Source organism: Petromyzon marinus, chromosome 4 (genome assembly GCF_048934315.1).
Source record: "Petromyzon marinus isolate PM22_M1 ecotype Great Lakes invasive population chromosome 4, UKy_Petmar_22M1.pri1.0, whole genome shotgun sequence".
NCBI classification, from domain to species: Eukaryota; Metazoa; Chordata; class Hyperoartia; order Petromyzontiformes; family Petromyzontidae; genus Petromyzon; species Petromyzon marinus.
In genome coordinates, this window is record NC_133670.1 from 18362315 (window position 1) to 18386664 (window position 24350).

At 42.2% G+C, this 24350-nt stretch overlaps 2 protein-coding genes across 10 annotated transcripts in view; both read left to right on the plus strand.

Moving 5' to 3' along the window:
• LOC116938550 (uncharacterized) overlaps window positions 1-14227 on the plus strand; it is a 58238-nt gene extending 44011 nt beyond the window's left edge. For 8 of the 9 annotated variants that reach the window (XM_032945778.2, XM_032945777.2, XM_032945780.2 and 5 more), the window contains 8 exons: window positions 1044-1094; window positions 2342-2539; window positions 4540-4708; window positions 4883-5001; window positions 5213-7602; window positions 7826-7936; window positions 11880-12122; window positions 12854-14227. In XM_032945778.2, coding sequence (XP_032801669.2) covers window positions 1044-1094; window positions 2342-2539; window positions 4540-4708; window positions 4883-5001; window positions 5213-7602; window positions 7826-7936; window positions 11880-12122; window positions 12854-12922 — 3350 coding nt within the window. In that variant the 3' untranslated portion in view covers window positions 12923-14227. The remainder of the gene's footprint in view (window positions 1-1043; window positions 1095-2341; window positions 2540-4539; window positions 4709-4882; window positions 5002-5212; window positions 7603-7825; window positions 7937-11879; window positions 12123-12853) is intronic. The other variant, XM_032945786.2, reaches the window with a different exon arrangement.
• Window positions 14228-16357: 2130 nt separating this feature from the next.
• LOC116938549 (growth factor receptor-bound protein 14-like) overlaps window positions 16358-24350 on the plus strand; it is a 142527-nt gene continuing 134534 nt past the window's right edge. The window contains exon 1 of the mRNA XM_032945773.2: window positions 16358-16573. The gene's annotated coding sequence lies outside the window, so the exon portion shown is untranslated. The remainder of the gene's footprint in view (window positions 16574-24350) is intronic.

Genomic DNA, 24350 nt, shown 5'->3' on the forward strand with positions numbered 1-24350 from the left:
TATACATATGTGTGTATATGTGTAATGACAGTGCGGAGCGATAGCGGGACAGTGTGGCTCCCCGTGACCATGGTTACTAATGGACGAGCTATTAATGAGACGGAAGCCAATGGTGGGGAAGGACGAATTGGTGAGGATTCATGAGACGGGATCCAATGGTGGGGAAGTGTGAGAAGGACGTGAGCGGCAGGGCCAGGTGAGGTGAGGAGGATTGAGACTTAGGGTGTGGCCGGAGCGGGCGAGCATAAATAGCAGCACGAGTGGCTGCTTGGTGTGGGGAACTGCTGTCGTCGTCACCTGGGATCGGGTCGTCTCCATCGTCCGCAAGTTGTCTGGAGCTTGGAAGCTAGGATTGTCTCCGAGTAGGGTTGTGTCTCATCACCCAAGTGTACAGTCACTCGTGTTACGTGTTGAGTTGTTGGACTTTATTCTTAATAAATATACGGAAGACAAGACGGCGTCTCTGAGAGCTACATTACATATGTACAGATGTGTGTCTTTCTTGTTTTTCTGATTCATACCATCCTCTGTGGTAGCACTTTTGCATAGTGTTGCACCTCGGACATTTTCTTGAAATTGATTGAGTGCAATCCAACACAATATGGTCATCCCCATATTGACTGTACTAAAATAGCATATTGCATCTAGGCCTAAAGACATTGTGCTTTGCTCCTAGTTCCTATGATAACTGTCATGTGAAAATGCAAACCTTTTCGTAGCGAATGTTATTATTTGGCATTCCATTTTTCATGTTTTTTTTATGCTGTCGTTTGGTGATGCACTCTTACAATTACTCATGCGTGGCTGTACTTTGGCTCTATTGAAAGTTTATACATTATGCTTACATCTTAGATGTTCAGACAGGAACAAAAAGTAATTCCCCGGACAAGTCTTAGACGTTCATAACTGAAGAGCATGTTTTATATTAACAGCCAGCTGCTGTTTGAACCTTAAAGAGTTCACTTGATCAGTTATGGGTAAGTAAAATCTGCTGATGCTAATGAATGCCATTCATATGTATGGAATGTTGTTGTTTTTCTCAGCCTCCACTCAAAGTTCTGGGAGCTTACCGTTAAAGGATGAAAATAAAGAAGGTAAATATTTAAATCATACTTGCACAGATGCCACCATGTACAATATTAGTCATATGTGCTGAATGAGTATCGATTAAGGATACTGTTTTTATTTTATTGGAATGTAGTAGTCACCCTTGGAAGTGCTAGATCCCCAAGATTCTCGAATTCTAGAAAGTCCTTGTGCCAACCGCCATCAGGATTGAGCGAGTTGCATTTGTGGCTTTGTATAAAGATCAGGGGGGCAACCATCTCGCCCAATAATTAACAGATTCCTGAAAGGAGCCATTTTTAAGATTCACTACATTTGGATTCACGTTGCCCATAGTCCCTGATGCTGTCTATGGGGACTCGACTTGAGCCCATAGCCTCGATGAGGTTTGCATTTATAGTATGGAAAGTCACCCTGATTTTGGCATTTACCTCTGCAAAAGAGGTTTGGCATTTTGATCCCCAAAAGCTAATATTGACTATCTTGAATGTGGTAGTTTATTCCAAGTTGGACACTGGTCTAACTTCCTGGGTGGCTATCTCTGGAACGTAAGCATTTTGTTGTCTCAGTAAGTGTTGCATACAATTTGTTCGGGTACTCGTCGCCTCCTGAAAGTTGTTATGCTAACACAGAGACACCACAATGTGCTGAGCGTCCATCCACCGGACACCTGGGTTTGTGGGTATGCGTTTGTGAATTTACTCTTGCAAAGCAGGACACGTGAGTTGGTGACACGATGGGCTTGTGCCCTCCAGTTGGCTGGACACCTTTGAAATTAGAAATCCTTTGTAGTGCTCCAGTAGCACTCCAGTTATGGCACGGCTCTCATAGACAGGTGATCTAAGTTGTGTCCGCTCCTGCGGATTATTTTGGCATAAAATATTTACTTGAAAATAGTTTTAAAAGCATTATATAGCAATAACCAATGCTGCTACAACTTTTCGCGTACTGTACATTGTGGCGTCTGTGTTAGTTGAGTGGCAGCTAGGGCCCCAACAAATGTTAAAAGAAATCTGCATAAAGTAATTTCTGTGGAAATATTCCAAAATAAATTTGCCTTGCGTTTACTTTGGGAACTTTTTTTTCCTCACAGCCTGAAAGTCCCGTGTGATGTACATACATGTTAACGCAAATAACTCAATTATTGCACATTCTACATACGATGTGTCACGTGTGTGGATTTACATTGCCTTCACAATAACGATATACTGCAAAACAATTCACTTTGGCGTGTACTACCTCGCGTTCATCAATATCAATGTTGCCACAACCTTAGGAGTAAGTGAACGGCCTACACCTGTAAAACCCCCACGCGGGTCCCAGGCGTCCCCACCTCTCGTGGTTCCCACCTCGCCGCCACCCGGCATCGCACGGGATCCTCCACAGTTCCAGGCACCCCCTCCTCCACCATACCCTCCTCCTCCTCCTGAGCCGACCACTCCGCCCCCTGAACCTCCTCATGCCGTCCCATCAGGTGAGGAGGGTCTGTGTAGCTCCTCGTCATACCGCACTGCCGCCCCACTTGTGTTCCCACACGGCTATTCAAAAATCATACACACACCCCGTTTCCATTTCAAGCCAGATGTGTGTCACGCGGTGTAGCGGGTAATCATTGCAGGGAGCTGTAAAATGCACGGCTTCATTGGAATAGATGGCTGTATAAGCAGTATGGAGGCCAGAAGTAATTTTAATCCAATAAACTGTTTCTTTAAATGGTTGTTCATTTAGATATCTTGTGATCAAAATTGTAATCATGTGCCGACAATTGGCTAATTATTACACTACTTTCATAAAATATGTTATTTATCAAGAGTTTTAGGCACGTTAATTCAGATATAAAATTTTCTTTCATACTGTAGAATAATGCTTACAAGTTGAAACAACTGCATAACCTTGCAGCCGGGGCACCATTTCCTTTGAAAGTGTGTGGATTAAATGAAGGGTCTTTTTAAAGTCCTTTACCCTTCATGGTCCTCATTTTCCATGAAAATGTTGAAAGGCTGCGTAGCAAACAGCTTGCCAAAATATAAAAAAAAATCTAATTTATGATTTACATAGTATTATTATTTTACATATGTTCCATGCAAATTCAGACTAACTTTATTTCAGCTGGTAAAACACCACGGAGCTAAGCAGCTCTTTTACAAGGACAACCATTGACTTTTTCTCTCTTTTTTTATTTGGCCTGCACATATAACTGGCTGTCAAACATCTCTTGTGGAATTTCATAAGATATATCTTACAAACTGTTCATACATATGTTGAACACGTACATATGGTGTGTTTTAAACTTATGTTTGAACTGTGAATCTTTGTTTAAACGGCAATTGTGGTGCTTATAACGTAACATTTTCAACCTGTTTAAAGTGGTAGTGTGAGTGTACCCATATGTTTGCATGTTATAGATTTTTGAATTAAAGCTCTTAGATACTCCACCAAGTGCTCTACTTTTTAATTTCATTGGCTACCTATGTTCTAAACGACACCCATACCGTATTGTTTATTTGTTGATGTTTTGTAAAACTGGAATTTGGACTTCCAATGGACAAACAAGTCGAACTTTGTATGTTTGACATTAACGTGACGTTCTTTAGTATCTAAACAATATTTAATGTATGTATGTTGAAATTAATTCGCTCCGTACGGAGCCAGGCGTGATAATGTGAGGTGCTAATCAATTGCGCTTTTGATGAAAGCATTATTGATTTAAAAGATAACAAGTAAATTCTGAAATCTTGCACAAATCAAATTTCAAATGCATATACAAGTTTATGTTTATTATGTTAAAAACTCACAAGCAATTTCTTCTGCCAATGTTGGACTAATACTCTTGCTTACTGTTCATGTAAGGGACTCTTTCATCCACAATTTGTACATTTGTGCAAGTCTGTTCTCACCAGATATAATCTTTGGCTATGGTGTTTATTCTGGTTGTTGTACAGTATATGTCTTCTGTTGGCCAAAAGCTCTTTTTGTTTAACAAAAACTTCACACAAAACCCAGAGCAGATGCCCTGAGATTACGGTGGGAACGTCTTTATGCGTCATTCATGGAGCCACAGCCTTGCAGTATAAATATTGCCTCGCTGTTTACTTTTCTCAAAACACCTGCGCACTGATGACACGTATATGTCGGAGAAAATCCATTGGTTGCAGATACTTGCTCATGGAGGAGATGCAGAACAGTACGGTGAAAAAAGGGCATTCGTCTGTGTTCAAAAATACTATATGCTTCACATTTTGTGGTTTTAATAAGAAATCTCCGTGGTATTGAAGACATAAATGAAAATAACCCTATTTTTTCCCCCCAAGTGCTCTTACATACCATAATAGTTTGAGTGAACTTTCACTTTTGTCTGAGAAAATGGATTCACGTCACTCGTAAAAAAAATAAACATTGTTCAACGTTTTGAAGTACATTATGGTGTTCATATCCACAATGTTTAATGGACCTTATTCATATGTTGTTTGACAGTTATTACTGCTGTAGAAAAAACTTTGAACGAGGGTGGTGGAATGGGCAGTGATTCCAATGTCACAAAGCAACAGTGCATGCCTGAAGCGGCACCTCGTAGGCTTGAACAAGGAACCACCGCCAAGTCTGAGACACAGAAGACTTTCTGTGGCGCATCTCAACAAGCTCAGTAAGGCATCGTAACCCATTGCTCTTCGAACAGATATGCTATTTTTACATGTGACACCTTGCTTTATTTTAATTTATATGCGTTGAAATGCTCAGTTTGTAATGTCAAGTGTCCTGTTATGCTAAAAGAACACGTTTCCTATGTAATTTGTGCTGTTTATTAATGTTGGTGCAGGGCCTTAGCTGATAACATGGTGCAAGAATGCTCATCAGACCTGGTACAGGCTGACAATGATGCTGCAGCAACTGCTGAATTCGATGAGTTAATTGCTGAACTTGAAATGGGGCTGACGGGTGAGTGCTTTTATACACAAAATGGTTAGTCATGGAAATAAGAATAATATAGCACAATACTTAACATGTGACAAAATTCTGTGTTATTCACAAAGCGTGCAAGAAGTGAAAAGCAAATTAGTGATAATATAACCATTTTCAGAAATATTTCCGTGGCATAATTGGTGTGGAATTTGTGATTTAAACATGTATGCTTTTGTCTTGTTTGCAGATGATGACTTGAAGTCTAAGAGTAGTCCCCCCAATGTGGAGACTGTAAAAAATATTAAAGCAGAGGCTGACGTTAATTTTATTGTAGAGCCGGTTAAAAAGCCAGAGCCAGCCCTTCCAGATTCAACAGTGATAAAAGCCACTGCAGACAGCACCTCCAATAGTACTGATAAAGTAGATATAAACAATGAGACAAAGTATCATGTTTTATCGGCAAATGCCAATGTGGCAACAGATGTCAAAAGAGGACCTTCAAAAAAAGCTTTGCAGTTTCTCAAAGCTTATAATGATATGCAAAAAAGGGAAGCAGCTGATAGAAACAAGGCTGGAAATGTGCAACAGGTTTCTGATAAGCCACCTGTTACTCAGAAAAAGGATGGTAATGAAGTAAAAGTCGACTTTCTTGCCAAGGTTCAGAAATCTGCCTTGGCCCAGCAACGTGACAATAAATCCAAACCTACCCTTTGTGGGTCTTTTTCTGGGGCCACTGCAAAAGCATCTGGTTATGTAGTGGGTGAACAAGACCCCAGACATAAAAGGTTATCTATGGCTTTCCCTGACATATCCACCAAACCAAATAGTGAGTTAAGCAGGGCAGAAAGGCATGGAGGAAGCCTAAAGTGTCTAGATAAAATGCCTGTTAAAAACGAAACCTTTCTAAATGCGCATGTGGAGAAAATCCCTGTAGTACATGCCAAATCTGTGGACAAGCAAGTAAATAGTATACCTGTGGAACGACAGAATGCATCATCCGAACAGTATAAAAAACAACTGGTAACACAAAAACACAAGACATACGTGGAAGAGTCTGTAATGATCCAGCCAGTAGAAATCCATAAAGAAATTGCAGGAGCTATAGAAGAAATAGTTGAACCAAACAAAGTTTGCAAGGTTATTGTCGAAGAAAGGCCAACTAAACCATCAGAAAAATTATATCTTTCAGAAAGCATTAAAAGTGAAAAAGTATATAAAACTTCACAGCCAGTAATGGACCAGTCAAATGAGCCTGAGGCTTTGATGCAAAACAGCATTTTTTACAAGACACCATCAATTTCAAAAGAGACATGTGCACCTGAAGTTGAATATCAATATAATTCTGCTGAACCATCTTCTCCAGTTCTTCCTATCTATAAGCAACCTTCAGATCGGTGGAGGTCCACAAATGAAATCACCAGAGATTATCTTCCTAAAGTGGGATTGACCACTTACAGAATTGTTCCTTCCAAGCCAGTCATAAGACCAAAACCTGAAACAGCTGATGTCCCATTCCTTCTACCACCTTATGAAACAGAACCCATCAAGACTGAGAATGCTACTGCAACCGATACTACAAAAGAAATCAAAGAAAAGTTTAAATATGACTCAACAGCGAAGATCAGTGACATTACAGCCAATCCACAACAGCATACAGCACATCAGTCACCAGTGATTTCTCCACCATTAATTCCCCCACCATTGATTCCTCCACCATTGATTCCTCCTTTATCAGGGCTCTCAAATGTGGCTCGCCCATTCCAGAGGTCCCATTCCCTCCAGTGTACTACAGAGACAATATCTCAGCAACACTCTGCTGCTGTTAAAGCCACCGAGCCACTTGCCAGCATTGCCACATCTCCACCATCTAGCTCAAAGCAAGATGCATTTTTCCGTCCCGGCAGGAGAACCTCCAGCCTCTATGTGGCATCTGCCATTGCCAAGAAAACAGCCTACAAGTCCATTGATGCTCCAAATGAACCTTACAGTGGCACAACCACAATAAAGACAACACCTGTGGATGCTTTGCCACCACTTCAGGTAAATTGTGAACAGGATGAGCTCATAATTCCACCACCACCACAGTTTTCTACAGAAGAAAATGCCAACATTCCAAATGCTCCAGGTGACCCAGGGAAGGTGATTATAATTGAGGCACCACGAGTTCATCAATGGAAGCCAAAACTATTTAGACCAGTCAGTTTCCCAAGCGTCATGTTCAAAGATGACAAACCATCTAGCATGAGTGTAGCGTCGAGTCATTTAGAGTCTAAGAACACCGTTTTTCCTGTCAAGTCACAACCTCCGGTGATTTCTCAACCAAGTAGTGGAAACCATTTTAATGTAAAATCAGCATCTAACTCATCTCAAATTCAGTCTGTTCTCAGTTCTCCAAAATCCACAGATGCAAGTCCTTTCTATCAGCCTCCCACAGTTTTAAATACCACTGGAACTGCACTGGAAAGTCCCAGTCTTATTTATGAGCAGAGAAAACCATCAGGTGAAGATACTGGTCTGTTTGGACCGATGCTGAAGTTAAAACCTGTGGTGCAAAAACCAATTCTGAAGGATAACAATCCACATAATTCCCTAATGGAAGCGCTTCAGTCTACAGACAACATGGGCAGATTGAGAAAGGTCAGACTACTTTGTCTACATCGTCACGTTTAAAATATTGTAATAAATATGGAAAATTTGTGTCTATCGTAAATTAAATGTAATTCATTTATTTTAAAACGTATTTATAGAACATGCATTTTTAACTTATTGCATATGTATAATTAAAGTTATCTTAAACATTTACCTTGCTAATATAAAACGTACACATTTCCATAAATGTTCTGGTTTCATTATATTCTAGGTTTCAGGTGAAAATCTGCAGAAAATACCAGCAGCTGTTGAAAGTGAGACGGAAAGAGATGTTCTCATGGCCGCTATTCGATCAGGCGCAGGAGGGAAACGACTGAGAAAAGTAAGTGGGAATGCAAGTGACAACTGTGTATTTAATTTTGCAGATAATTGACCTTTCAAGAGGATAATCATTCATCGTCTTAGACGTTCATAATTCCTTATAATGGTCTGAACAAATAATATTACAACAATTCTTTATTACTTTGACATCAATTCCCATCCCAATAGATGTCCTTACACATCTTCTTTCATATCTGTGAAATGTTAGTTGATTTGTAAAGCTATACATGCTGTATAGTATAAAAAGAGATTGTTTTTGTCTCAGCAATACTGTTCTTTTCAACCAAATGATATTAAACCTCACCATCATAGTGAGGTGTCTGGACTTTTCATATTGCAAATAGTTTCTCATGTGCCCTCTGTAGCTTGAACGACTGAGCCACATTATTGACTATTCAAGGCACTTATTTTTACGTGGCGATTAGTAATTGTAAGCATCACTAGAATACTCCTTAAATATTACTTGCAAAGAAAAGTAACTTGCCTGTTGTGAACAAAAAATTACATTTAAAATGTGTTTTTTCACCATCCTCTTGTGAAATCAATTAAGCTATTTGTAGCAATATTTATGAAGTATACTTTGCATTTGTTTTATTTCATTAAAGTCTACACACCTTGGTAACTGGATACTGGATGAAGTGCCTTGAACGTTTGATAGGTCAGTTTCATCTGTATAAACATTTTGTGACCACGCGACAGACACGTGCATGCACTTTGGGGGCTGTTCTAGGAATTGTTTATTTGTATTTTGGTTTGGTCCCTATGACAACAAGAGCCACGTCTGCTGTTGCAGTATCTCCTGCACCAAATATTTAACAGGCATTTGCATTTGACGGGATATACACTTATTTAGACCTCTTTCACCTTATTTATCTATTGGTACTTATGAAATCCAGTTATCCAGTTCACTTTTGCAAAAAAACCTTTGTTTTCACAATTCAGTAAATAAAAAAAACATCCAAATTGGTTTAAATTAAGTTTGTGACGCGTAACCTTGTGGGCCAGCATCTAACACTGCAGATGTAGTACTTGCTTGTTAAAATAATAAAATTACACATTATTGAGGTGGTGACATCTTGGCAAATGGCTTACACAATTTACCTTGATGTATGCATTCATGTAACCCAAGCTCATATCGTGACGACTTTGAATAAGTTCAGCTGTTAAGGTTTCTTGGCAGTGCAAACCTGCAAAACCTAAAACCAGCTGTCACCTACCCCCCCTCCTCAATCCCCCTGGCTCTACAACCAGTTCTCATTTCGTGCTGACACTTACTAGTTGGGGCTTTTTGCTTCTTTGGCCTCTTGCAGCAGTAGTAATTAAGGTTGGATTAAATTCTGTGTTTGTAGAATGTTGACACATGGATGCATTTATTTTAGGGAGGACTGATAAGGTTGTTTAAACATCCTAAGGCCAAAAGTAGGGTGGGCAGAGTCTGTGGGAAGAAAAAGCGCCAGTAAAGTATACCCATGGCGCCAGTGGGACAGTGGTGAAGGAAAACGGCATGCCTTAGGATGGTCTATGAAGCCATGTTATGGCTATAAACATTAACAATGCTCCTCATTCCCATTATTTTCTCCTTTTATTTTTTTTCACTAAATTGTTTAATTTTGTGTTAATCAAAATAATGAACTAATTCTGAACTTATGGTTTTCTAAAACCTTTGCAATTATTATTTAGCAATGATAAACTTAAGATTTGTAAATAGTACATCTCGTAATTTGTCAATCAAACATATGCACATTTTAGTTATATTTTATCATTAGACTGCCCACTTCGTTTTGGGTTAATAAAACTATTCAGTGATACTGCATTGCCAGTAGTGCACAAGTACAATTAACAAACCCTCCACATTAGGAAATAACACTGCCTTAAATATATGTAATCAGCGAAGTTTTGCTCAATGGCCCTTCCTCATAGTACATAATTTATTCGCTATGAAGAAGAGCCATTGCACAAAACGTCGCCTGTTCCACATTTAAATTTCATAATTTCGCAGTGACATCACCTTGACGATGTCACAGTCACACTTTCCTGCCAAAAGTGCTGTAACATAATGTAATGTTTGCTTAAATTAGAAAATATGAAAATCTTCACTTGAAAATTATTATTTTACAATTGGAACTGTATGTTAAAATAAAAAAAATTGGTGATTAATATTGAAAGTAGTATAGATTATTAAATGAATTGCATAAACAATGAAAAAGCTTCACATTTAATATATTTAAATAAAATAATGTTAAATACAGTCCTGGAATAGGCCTAAAACCCCAAAAATCGGATTTCTGACCAATGAAATCCGAATCTCATGCTTGATGTACGTATCATATCTCATCATCAACCATACGCCTTGCCAAACAATTTTGTTTAATTTAAATTCAAGCTTAAGCTGTCCTCTAGACGCACAATATTTTGTATTTACTTTTACATGTTTGCAGTTTTTTTTTAAAGTATGCCTCATCTTATTCAAGTGTTGCCATTCCATTTTTGGTAATAAGTGTTTTTAGTTTTCAAATATTTTCACTTCGGCCTTCATTTATAAAAACTTGGATTACTTCATCAATTCCTACTAGGTCAAATGCCTCTTCATCGTCTACACAGGCTAGCCATTGTGGTATTTGGTATTCATTAGTCTTTTCCAGAATCAGAATGATAGTATAGGACTGTGCGTTTAATGTTGGGAACCCATATCGCAGATCTTATTATCCGAGGGGTTATCTGCGATTTTGCCCCTCTTATCCCCGAAAAATTGTGGCTTATAGAAGTAATGACACAGTGCATGCTGGGAAAGTGACTGGTCAGTACCTGCGAATAATAGGCTGGCCGGGCAATTCCTCTTGTCTGAAAACAAATCTAAGCTAATAGGAGTATGTGAGGGGTGGGTCGTCTTTAAAAAAACATCAGGTGTTTGCGTACGCTCACACGCTTGAAACACATCTCTGAAGTATCTCTGTACGTCTGCTGATCTATTTATCACTTTGTGTGTTTGTAATGTACTTTCCCCTGTCCCTATCTTCACCTATGTTTGTATGTACAGTGCACGTATCTCCATGTGTTTCTGTGTCTGTCTCCATCACTCTGAATCTCCAAGTCTTTGTGTATCTCCCTCTGTGTGTGTCTTCATGTCTTTGTGTCTCTGGGTGTGTCTCTGTCTTTGGGGAGTGGTAGTGCAGCGGTTTGTGCGCCGTGCTGTGAACCGAGATACACCAGTTAAATTCCTGCTCACGGTCAAAACAAGTGACGAATATTTAAACTGGTTCTGGGCATCTTCTAGGTTGACTCGGCCTCAAATGAGTACCTGGTGCGGTGTGTAAACATTAGCACGAGGGAGACAAAGGTGGCCGGGCGTAATGCTGGCCACCCTCGTGTACTGTTCTTGCCTTCATAGGTGCTCGTGCTAACATCACTTGCTCCAAGAGTCAGTGAGAGCTATACAGGGTGGTGGGGGGATATTTGTGTCTCGTGTGTGTGTCTCGTCTTTGTTTTTCCATGCAATGTAAAACAAAGCAAGTGGCATCCGTTAATTTGCTTTGGCCAAAGTGATTTTTTAAAAATAAAAAGTTTCGGATAATAGGATGTATGTGCCGTGGGACTCTTATCTGCAAAAATCTCAGATTATAGGATGCCATTCCGCAATGACTAATGAAAAAGTCGGGGATAATCGAGGATAATAGGAAGAATAGGGCCGTGGATAATGGAACTTTTGTGAACCTGACAGCTGTTGCAAATTATACAAATCACGGATATTAGGGCCTATTTATCTGCTCCCATTAATACATACATTAACAAAAACATCCTTTAATATATTTATCTTGAGCTTAAGGATGTACGTTTTTACAGCATCGAACAATGGCACGATTTGTCTGAACTTGAAGAGTGTTACCTCAGCACACTTCTCGGTGTCTCATTCACTGGTGTGTTCTACTGTCTTTTGGTTTTCATAGACCTCATCTGCAGCAGCAGAAGAACTGGTGTCTCAGCAGTTGAGAGAAGCTGACTCGGGCGATTCAGCCACAGTGCGGCCACGGCTTGCATCTGTGCATTCTCCTCCGGTTCCCATAGCCCCACCTCCTCCTGTCATCCTTATGGGTAATGGGGCCACAAGTACAGAGCGTAGTCCCGAGGATGCACGTCTGGCCATGCTTGATGCCATCCGATCCGGCAGTTGTGCTGGCATGCTTAAGAAGGTGGGCACAAGAGCTCAGTTGATACACATGCATACATATATATTTACTACACACACATTTTTTAATTTCTTATATGTGCATTGAAGTTAAGGTGGCAAACATTTTAACTTTCAAAAAATTTCCATTGCCGCATTGCAATATAGAGAAATATATACTGTATTGCAATTAAAATATACAGGTGGTCCTCAACTTAAGTCCGTTCGACTTGCGTCGATCCGCACTTATGACAGGTCACCAATTGACACCCTTGTTACTTTCGGCGGTCAGTCCCTTACATACGGCGTAATGCTGACTCAGGTGCTGGTTCTGTGCACAAACAAACAATACAGTACGTCACCCAGTCAGTCAGCCTCCCAACGTGCTCCGGTGCTAAACCTCTGTGCATTCTTCGTGCTGTTGAAGCATTTTTTTTATTATTTGATTTATTTCATCCTTTAAAAAAAGGTAAGAACTTTCTAGACACTAATATTGTACTTTATATATAATTGGTAGTTGATTAAATATGCTACTTGTATTCATATCTATTAAAAGTGGCATATCGGATCCTTGGTCAGGAACGTGACCCCCTATTATATCATTGATTATCTGGGAAAATCTGTCTCGGCATATGTCGCTTCGACTTGCGACACCTTTTCTAGAAATGTGACCTGATGTAGATCCGAGGACTGCCTGTACAATTTAAATGCGATATACCTTTCCCCCTCCCCCCCCCCCCTGCTCGATTTCTATAGGTGCCAAAGTCTGTGAAGACCATCGAAGTAAATGGAAAGTCAGGAACCATCAGGAGTTCATCGTCATAGGAAGGCGATTGACACATCCAACCTCCCATTGAGCGCCTTACTGTAGACATTAGGAGCACTTTGCCTTTAGACTGTGGAACAAATACAACATGAAAGCCTACTGGAGACCATATTGTTCATGACCAATGAAGTACCATGTGTACTGATGGTTGGTGCTTTACGTGTGTATTTTCTTTGTGCAAAATAATTATGCACACCATTAAATGTGTGCAAAAGAATGTGTACACTTATATTTTGTATTGACACCTTTTTATTGCATATTCGACCTTTCTAAAACAGGTTTTTTTCCCCCCCTGGCAGCTTGTGTTTTTGATGGGGAAGTAATGGGGACTCTTAAAATGCCTCTTGATGCACATAATACATGTTATGTACTAGAATTTACATGACATTATTTCTCATATACTTACGTGCAAGTTTGTACTTTGTCTATCAATAGCATATAGCTGGAAAAGGCAGTAATTTTGCTTGGAGCATTGTGTCAAAAGATCGGTGGGAAACTGTAAACGTGGCTCCATTAAATGAGATGTGTGCCTTTCCCCACGTTATTAGAGCAATTGAAAATAATTAAACATGCTCGTGATTATCATTGTATATTATGAATTAACAAATATTACTAATTTGATGCAGTTGAAAAAGCCGATGAGGAATTCCCGCATGTGTACCAGCATGCAATGAGCGATCTATTCGGGGACAAATTGCACTTCTTGCATGGAATAGAGCCACGTTGACAGTGATGCAGGTACTCGAACCTAGCAGATGGGACGGTTAAAGGCTGAATGGCTTGTCAATGGATGTCAGTATTATTGTTGCCCTTATTATTCATTCAATGGTTTGCTTTGTTTCTGTATTTCTTTAACGAGACCAGCGTCTCTTATTTGTCATTTAACCACTGCTGTTCTAAAATGTACTTTGCACAGTATTTTGTTTAACGTCTGACATTCCAATAAACGTGTGGCATATGTTATACTGAAATTGCCATGAAAAATAAGTATATTTACTCCGCAATATTATTTCGAGAATGGAATAAAATAACACTGACATGCCACTGTTTATAAGGCAAGCAATGTAATGTAATAATAGGCGTTCTTGAGCAGCATACCTTGATGGCCTTTGTGCTAACTACTGTTTTCTTGTGGCGGTGGCAGCAACATGACTACATTTATAAAAATATGGAAGATGTGTCCATTACGTTATACTATACTTATATTTTCAATAGAAAAAATTGGGAGCACTTGTCTTTTTACATTCTGGAGGTTTAATGATGTGTTTCGTGTTGATGTACGAATAAACACTTGGTGCAGCCTGTTTTTTTATGCCCTGTATGTCGGTGCGTATAGAAACCAGTGCGTACGAGTATTGTACAGTATACCCATTGCAGAGTACAATGTATTTGCATTAAGCGACAAAGTTGCATGTTCATACTGTTGAACATATACGGCAATGCAGATATTGGGGATGTTTCTTTTTGGGTGCATCCGTGTGTAAATGTTAGTGAACTGGCACACAAGCATATACGCAGTTCTACAGTATTGCATTTGCCACTGAACTCTTGGAACGCCTGTGACTCCGGCAGCAGTCTGGAAATACTAAAATGTCACTTTTGTAGCTTGAGGGAAGGAAATGGAAATGGGCAAGGTGTGTTTGCAGCCCACGCCTCGTCACTTTGTCTCAGAGACAAGCGCATGCTAGCAGCACTGAGTCCTCGCATCTGTATGAAGACTTGCAATGCACAGAGTATATTATAGGAATCGAAGGAATGATAGAACTTTAGTACACATTGTCATGGAGTTTATATTGTCCAATGCCCGACTGTACTTTAAATCCGCATATAACCTATTGCGTTTTCTTACGCTGTAGGTGGAGGGTGGGCATGCATTTAAATGTCCCGCGTCTGCTGTGACGTGTCGGCCCCTTGGCACACAAAGGCTCTTTTGTGTAGTTGACCTTGGCGTTGTCATGCTTTAGCCGTGCCCTCACGTCCCCCTGCCTCAATACGTTAATTGGGTGTGGAACATTATAGCTCGCAATAGGTTTTTTTATATATATGGTTTTGTTGTACTGAAGACGAGGAAAAAAATATTTGGAACAAGCTAGACTCGATACAAAAATAATCACCTGTGCTTTTGCACAGGACGGAGCGTGCAACGATCGGCGTTAATTGTTCCAATTAACGCATTACCGTAGGCTCTTACGTCAAAGCAAAGTGTCGCTTTTCATTCAGCACGGGGTAGTTATTTCGGTGTTCGCTCGGTTTGCAGACACCCCCGGTGATGGCTGTCGCTCTGCGGTTTGCACGATCACGGGACGCTTAATTCCGGTCAAAATGTACACGTTTACCCTGCAATTAAACAACCATAGGTGTGATACATGGAGACTTAAGTTTTACGTGTAGGGCATGCGCCCATAAAAAAGGGGTAGGCAGAACAGAATGTCCTTTTTATTGCGGGGTGTCGCAATTGCCACACAGTCGGTGATTAATGATTTACACCGGGGGGCAGGTTTTCTTGTTCTGGCAACTTTAAGCCCCTGAACATGTGGTTGCTCTCTTTCTCCAGAGCACCCGATAAGCCGTGACAATGATGCAACAAGTACACCGCGTGGCGAGGCGGAGAGTTTGACCAAGTGTCACTTTTATTGCCGAGGCAGACACGGGCAATGAAAGGCCCACCGGGCGTGTTGGGAGTGCCACGGTGGCTAGGAGATGTTAACTACCTCGCCTGGTATACAGGAAGGTCGTGGCTTCGATGCCGAACCTGACGCCTGCTGCTGCTGCTGTATATTTGGAGTTTGCGTGTCTCTCTCTCCTCCCGTGGTCGCGTGAATCTATCTCCGGGTTTCCCCTCCACATTGAAAACTTACATGAATAAAAAAAAACTGGCTTCTATAAATGTCCACGTGATAAGCCACTTCGTTGACATACAACGTGTGGCCCCAAGTCGCTCTTGAAAAATAACTATATATATAGCTCGGTGGGCCTTATCTGTTACAATAAAAATAGTTGTAGCTGCAGCAGTGGCGATAGACAGCGGGTTGGTGGTGCTGGGGGGGGGGGGTCGAGTCGGTTTGTTGCGCACGCAGCGAATGAAACGACGCGAGTGAATGAGCGACCCTACCGCTCTTCTTGCATCATTCATCGTACCTAAAGCAAACAGCAAAGTTAAGGGGGTGGGGGGGGTGAGTGGTTGGCCAGGTGGGACAAGCCGAAGTCGCAGAGGGAACTACTTGAGCGTGAAAAAGTATAACAGAGGAGTTTAAAGGAACGCGCGCACGCGCGCACAAAGTCAACCGCGTGCTAATGAAGAAGTGAAGCTAACCCGTGTACCGCCCCACGGTAAACACTGCTGATGTCATGCTCTCACGCCCCCCCGGTACGCGTCTCGCTCTCTCTCTCTCTCTGTATGTGTTGAGTGTGTATAAATGTATGTGGCGTGTCCGTATGCGTGTGTGTGAGTGTGTCCGTGCGTTTATCCGGCCGCATCGGGGTCCACGCGTTCCTCCGCTGTCGTGGGGGGTAGTGGTTGGGGTGGCCAAGCAGAGCAAGCAAGAAGGATTCGGCAGTGAGTCGCTTGCTGCTACCGGCGGCGGCTGACCACCAGCGGTGCTAAAGCAGTCCCGTCTGACTGACCTCCTCTGGTTGACTTGTGGAAAGGGGTAAGTTCAATCCGAGGCGATGTTTAGCCACGGCAGACCACTGCTGCCTCTGACCCAGCTCGCGTTTCGTTGAGTCCGTTGTGCGACACCCGGTGTTTGCTGATCCTGGGACTTTGATGCCGCTGCTGCTGCTGCTGCCGCTGTTGTCCTAACTCGTAACTTATTGTGTTTAAGCGAATGGACGCGAGTCGTCGGTGATTGACGACGCGTAGAGGATAACGCAATTCTCTTGACTCTGCTCGGCGTGTCGGTCACGACGCGCATTGTCCGGTTGCTGAGCTTGTCAGCCGCAGCTCGGCGTGAGCGGTATAAGCAATGTGCGTTGTAAAGTAACGTGATTTAATGTACACTACAAGGCCGTAGCCATAGAGTCAACTTTGGGGGGGACCAAATCTTAAAGGGGGTTTGGGGGTTCCCCCCCCCCCCCAGAAAAAAATATCTCTATTTGAAAACGAATTTCCTGCCTAAAATATTCTAAAATTCACTAACCTCTTATTTATTTTACAATAATGTCTAATAGTGTATTGTATTACATTGTTCTGTTTAAAAAAACATTTTTTTACCTTTTCTTGTTTCATTGTATGTAATGGCAGAGATTAGGGATTAATAAAGTACAACCATAACCACAATCATATCAACCGAAATCTGTGTTATAGCAATATATTGGGGGGGACATTTTGAGCATATTTGAATATTGGGGGGGGGGGGGAGCATGTGTCCCCCCCCCAATATATTATAATTACGGCCTTGCTATACTATGTACTCTGGTGGGAAACCACGTTATAGCGGTGTAAGTACACACAACACTGGTGCTTGCGTTGTGACGAGAATGCGTTTCACGCGTTTGCTTTTACTCCCAGTTTAAAGATCCGAGGCTTATTGACTATTCACGCAGTTGTCACCACCGCGACACAAGAGAACACGGCGATAATAGACAGGCGCCTGCTGCTGTCGACACGAGACAATTTGTAGTGTTTGTGCACACGGACTTCGGGGGGGGGGGCGGGGGGGGGGGTCGCCTCTGTTACACTCAATAACTTTTACAATCACAGTCGTGTCTCGGTTTCCAAAGTCATAAAACAAGTCACGGAGCATCCTTTCCACCCCCCACAGAACTACTAGGGTACATTCAAACTGCTGGTCCATGTCTTGTGACACCCCCCCCCGCCCGCCCCATGTAATTCTGTAAAACGTAATATATTTTTAAACGTGTATATGAAAAGGATTAACAAAAATGTTAGGAGCCAATTCATGGGGGGGGGGGGGGTGGGGTCACAAGCCATATTGGACCATACCCCTTGTAAGTTGCCATAAAACCAATGCTCATTGCATCTCCCAGCCATGCGAGTTTAAATTTCGGGGCTGGAGGGGTGGATGAGCCCCCCCCCGCACCCACCACCAACCCCCTCTAAACGATTGTAGTCAAGTAAAAGAATGTCAGCAGAGCTAGAGGAGCGTGCACGACATAGGTGGGTGGGTGGGGGGAAGGTCGTTGTTCTGTTTAGCGTTCAACGTTTGCTCAACGTTTGTTTAACATTGTGTGGTGCCCCCCATCTCTCTCTCTCACCCCGACCTCCTCCTTCCCCACCCCCGGAGTTCGTGGGGGTGCCAGCTCTTGAAACAAGGTCACGCCACGGGGCTGCCAGATACCAACGCTATTACAGTTTCTACAATCATTAAACGGGGCAGCTCATTTCCCCCAACACACACACACACACGCATTATACGGTGTGTGCAACTTAAGCGGAATGCTTCGTCCTATGCTACCAGGTGTAGACCTACGCCGTTCCCCGGGTCTCTTTAGCACCGAGGCAACCGCACACTTTCTAAGGGCGGAGAGGCATTGTTGGCTTTGCTTGCCACGTTCCTAAAGCGGTTATGGGACGGTCCAAGTTTTAGTATTGCAGCACCGGTAATGAAAAGTAAAAGGTCTGTTAGCTGCGGAGTTGGCGATTCCCCTCTTCCCACGTCTACTGAACGCGTGTGAAAAAGAGCGTCGGAGCTCGTCGGATTTCTCCAGGGTGAACACAGATTCTGATTCCAACGTCGATTAATGTGACCGTACGTGTGTGTAGACAGACATATGTAGACACTGCTAGATGAGGGCTTTGCCCGCGTCGTGTGGTAAATCGGCGTTATTTGGCCATACTTCTCATCGCGTTGGTTGAGTGCGGGTTGGTGAATCAAGGGGACATAGACGTTGGACAACAGTGTAGCACAACTATGGATATTGGTGCACTGACCCCTGTTGACAACGCAGCCCCCCCCCCCCCCCCCCCGCAGCAGCCTATAGCACCTGCTTGATGCTTGGTGATCGCCCATACACGCGCTGTCAGACCTGCTTCACCTTCCATAGCCGAAGAGATCCCATGTCTTCCCAGGTGATTGGAAGAGCGAGACAATACCGCAATCTTTGCAATGCAACTCGTGTGCTCACGCCCATGCATTTTATATAGAAAACAGTTTACTGGTGCCGTGCAAAACAAAACGGGACGAAGCATAACCTCGGACAAGGTCGCTTATGAACGCATAACTGAGTGAAGGTTGTTTAGACGGACGCGTGAGCTGTAACATGCACTGTTTGTTCACTTGCTACTCGCTCCAGGCTCCAGCAAGCAGCTGTGCGATATTCATATCAACATGCACCGCCAATGGAGTGTCTGGTAATCGGTAAAGAGCCCTTTAAACTGTAGCTGAAGCGGTGCTCGGTCGCGCACCTTCGGTGGACAATCAGGTCCAAAGCTCAGAAAGACTGGTCAGTAGACGTTTTCATAAAACCACCTTAAGTGATTTCCTCCTCCCCCCCACTCCCATAACGTGTACAATACCAGAACTTACAGGTCGATCCAGATGTCTTGTAACCGCCATTTGATTATCTAAAACGTGTATATATATATTTTTTGTTAAAAGTGAGGTTTATTTAAAACAGAAATGAATATGCGTAGGGAGAACACACATTTTGATTTAAAGCTTTCGTGACTGCAGGGATTCATTTTCTTGGTTCTTTCGGTAAAGTCACGTATAAGGGAAAAAAAATATGTTTTATTATTTTATTGTTTCCCTTCTACGTGACTTTACCGAAAGAACCAAGAATGAGAACACAAATGTTCGCGGGGGTCAATTCATTGGGGGGTCGCAAGTCATCTGTACCACCCTGTACATTACTGGTAAGTACACCTGGTAGTACATGTTGGTGTGGTAGAGCACACGTTGAGAACCCCTTTGTTTTGAGCTTGGCTTGCAGAGAGTTGACAAACTTGCCAGCTGCAGACTCGGCCTGGACCGTTCGGGTTTGTTTGTAACCCTCTGGGACCCGAGACGAAAACCAGGTTCCTGCAAGTCAACAGTCACACTAGCCTATCTCGGTGAGTCTGGTTTTTTTGTGCTACTGTTTATGTAATGTTGGTTTTACCCAGATCTTCCTTGAGGACCTGCATATACCAACATTTGCTGTGAAAGCTACAGTACTTTAATAATAAAGTGAGCACTTAACATACAGTAAACTATTGCTTACAGGCACTGACTGGCGAATTGCAGTAATATATGCAGTGTGTATCTTTTTAGAACGAATACACGTTTGTGTAAGTTCAATCACTGATGGGCAATTAATGGCATGTGTAATTCATGTTCCGCAAAGCATGTGGAAACAAGTCATTCGAAGTGATGATGGCATTTAATTGGTATATTGTTATATTGTCCACCCACCCAAAATGTCGGGTTAATAGATTACTTTTCTAAGATAGGAGTGTAATAAATGTATCATTTAACGATCGTTATATACACTTTGTACAGACTATCAGTAGTCATTTGGCCATTGTGTAGGCAGGTCTTATGGACCGCCAGGTTGTGAAGGTTGTCCAGGGTTTATTATTATTATTGATCAAAAGACAGCCCGTACCTTTAGGTTCTGTTGATTTCAGTGCCGGAAACAGATTGGGAATTGAGTTGCATAACACCAAAAATCAGGCACAGGAAAGCAATGATAATGGCCAATGTAATTATTTTATGAAATAGTTTGGAACATTAAATAGTACTGCAGATAAACACTCCCTCCCATACTTATTGTAACGATAAGACAGTAAGAGAAACCAGATTTAAAAAGGCAAAGCACGCTCAACGCATGCGAGGGTTGTGAATGCCGGAGTTCATTTCAAAGTTATTCCGTATCGTGCAAGAGCGTCTCTTAGAATGTTGACTGCTCGTTTATTGGAAGACATAATTTCTAAACCGATGTTGTGAGTTGTAGGAAAAAGTGTGGCCTGTGTGGCAAAGTTTCACTCTCCGAATGACTTGTCTGGTTGACCGTTGTGCGGCACGAGGACCTCAAAGAACTGTGAGGCCAAGCCGCAGATATCCTCGTCACTTTGCGGGGCTGTCTAGACAGTCGACTCGCGTGTTACTCAAGCATGCAGGTGCGCTCCGTTGTCAGTCCCAGTGTCTCACGCAGATATTTATACTGGTAGGAACCTCCTGGTTCCACCAGCCCACAGGGGATTATTGTGTCCGTCCGTTGTGCATCCAAAAAGGGGAGGGGAGGGGTGGGGCTGGGTGGAGAGGGGAGGGTGGGGAGGGGCTTGGTGGGGAGGGAGGGTGGGGAGGGGCTTGGTGGGGGGAGGGAGGGGTGGGGCTGGGTGGGGAGGGGCTGGTCACCCCGTGGTGCCCTTATAAAACTCAACGTTTAACCTACTCACGCCGGCTTATGCCCGCCCTCACAGTCGGGCATATTTGCGGAATACACCACGAGGTGGTGCCACCGTTGACCCTGGCCATTGAGCGAGCAACCCAACGTTCCTACCAGCTCCCTCCGCAGGAATATGTTCTCTTGGCACGCGGAATCTTTGTAAAGGTAAGGAACTCTAACGTCACGCGCTTTCGACAGAACTCGAGCAGATTGATTGAGTGTATGTTAGTCACGAGTTTGTCCCGTGACATGGCCCAGCGGCAGCGCATTTCCCACTCGTTGCAGTGTTCCGCGGTTCCAATCCCTCAGGCTACCCTGGTTATTACTGTGGGTGTAATAACCACACAGATATACGTCGTTTGCTTCACAGCAGACGTTTAAGACCCCGTTGATGTCATTCCAAATGAGTAGGCATATTTGTGCGATAGCTTCACGGTCCAAATTTGAAAGTTGCCTACAATTGGGAGTACAAATAGCAACATTGCTGGCTGTTTACTGGCAGACTATATCTGTCTGTGAAACATAGCGCCTTTGTGATTGCTAGATATGAAATTGATTACATTATTTAGTAAATTATTTAGATTGCTCACAGCTGCTGTGGTCCATTCATGACGATGAGATCCAATGTCCGAAAATCGTGAAAATGTTTCATGAAAACATTAAGGTAGCATTTAATTACACTTTGCAAAAGAATTACAAAACATGTTAGCAAACTAACTAGGCAACCTCGTTGAGTAAGTTCACGGTCAGCTCGTCCTGATATGTTAATTCAACAAGCTATATGTCTCGACGCTATAGTTTTATACTGTACCTAAAAATTGGAAATTAAGTAGTGTGCCTTATGCACAAAACGTTGAATAATGTTAATAATCTTAGGAGTATCTAAGAATACTGCCTTATTTAAGTACAGTAATACATATTTAGTTGTCTCAGTTTATTTCATTTACAGCTTTTTGTAAGTCCACTCCTGGATGAAAGCCTCTCCATGCTGCGTTGGTCATGGAGATGGTTTGACCATACTTCTCCACGTTGGTCACTTTGGGTTTGATGAAGCCAAGTGGGCAATGGTGGGGGAGGGGAGCAAGACTCGATTCATGCATCATTCGGGACACTTGATGTTAATTGTGGTCAGGAATCGAACTCGGGGTTACTGGGTTCGTTTGCGCAGGGCGTGAACCACTGTGCCACCTCTCTCCTACTCCCTCCTCCAAAAGAATGTCTTATAAAAGTCATAAATCTCTCCTGCGTATAAACCTTTAATTGCCCGACATTGAGACCCGTGAACAGCCAAGGTCTCGTGTTTAAAAGAGAAACTGGTGGCACGTAAACTGTAACAATGTTTTTTTTAAATATACCATACCTAAAAAGAACAGCCAAACCATAAAACAGAGGAGTGCCAGTCTAGTATCTCGACCTGTATTACGCAAATCACTCACTACCTTTCTGCTATGACCGTCTCCCCATAACAAACATATATTTGCCGGGACATGCAGTTCCATTTTAATCTTTGTACACACATCTCTACATACAGTATTTACTCGAAATCGCTTAGTAAGCAAGTCATACATTATGATACATATTCCAATAAGGCTCCCATCCAACGAAGCTTTGTTTTAATATTGTGAATTGTGTTATTTAATTGCAGAGATGGAATAATGAAATCAGCTCGTGGACAGGTGCTAAGTGGATCGTTACATCGCAGGACCGTGAGAGATCCAACTGCTTGTAGAGGCCCTTAATCCAGCAGTGGATTGATCATGGTTGATCATGGCAATAGTAAACAATTATTTTTCTAGGAAAGCCTCATTGAGTTTGAATATATATATTTTCAGAGGGTTCCTGCAAATGGAATGTTTGCAAATTTGATTTTATGAGTGTATAGCATGAGGGAGGAAATCCATACGCATGAAGCAGCAACGTTCAAAAGTCTGCACAGATGAGTTCACAAATACGCTTTGCTGGCCGCCTCACAGCTCCAGTGCTATTTTCACAAAATGTGTGATCCACTGATCCTTGTCTCCAAATGTCGCACTGTATTTCAGAATGTTTGTACAGAAAAGCCATATATGTAGGCAATGCCTTATTAATCAGTAATCTGGGTGTTTATATAACACTCTAAGTTACCGATATACTGTGTTTTTTTAATGAGGGTGGTGACATGACCCATGGAGCGTGACGTTATTTGCAAAAGTAGGCCATTGTGTGCCGGTGTCTTGGTCCAAATTTGAGAATTAACCTTCAAATTACTGAATTAGGATCATCGCTCCTACTACTGAAACTTGTCACGACCCTCCTGATAGAATCACGTGAGACTCGGTGACGTTTTCCTGGGTAAACAAATGTAAAAACATAATAATGTAGTCCTTGAAATAAAATGTAGTTCCAATTGTATTTTTTATGTTTACAGTTTATATACTGTACGTACAAATTAGTTGTAAAAAAAAAGCCAACATTTCCCACAGACAATAGTTTCAGCAATCCTTTGCCAATTTTCATGACAGAAAGGTGATTGTGATGTAGCTGCCCTAAGACATCTGTACATCTTCCCAGGACTTTAAAAGTCACGATTTCTGTCAGTCATGTAATAACATATCTCTCAAGACAATGCAATCACGTGTATTTCTCTCCTCGTCTCACGTTGAGAAATAATAGTCCTTCTCGTGATGTGTCCTGGTTTTTTTTTTACACCTTAAGAGGTGACAATCGTATCACCCCATGGACAAAGGCCAATGATGAATCTCGATTTGAAGGCTTGCGATCTGAACAGATGATTGTTGTACGCTTATTATATATCACAGAGTTGCACTGCATTTGTGACTTCTGCTTGTGTTGATAGACCTAGGTGGGTGGACAATCCCATGGAACCGTGCGACACTTATAGCCGGCCATTTCCTGGAGTAATGAAAAAGAAAAGATTGAATCGTAAAAATAGCACTAAATCAATTGGTGACATTCATCTGTGAAATTTTAAATTGGAGCAACAATTTATGGCTTGCATATCAATGCCCTTCATAACTTTAGGGAATGCGGAGTTCTCTGCCTCTGAAATTATGTTTTATGCTTGAGTTTCCCTTTGTATACCAGCGTCATATCGTG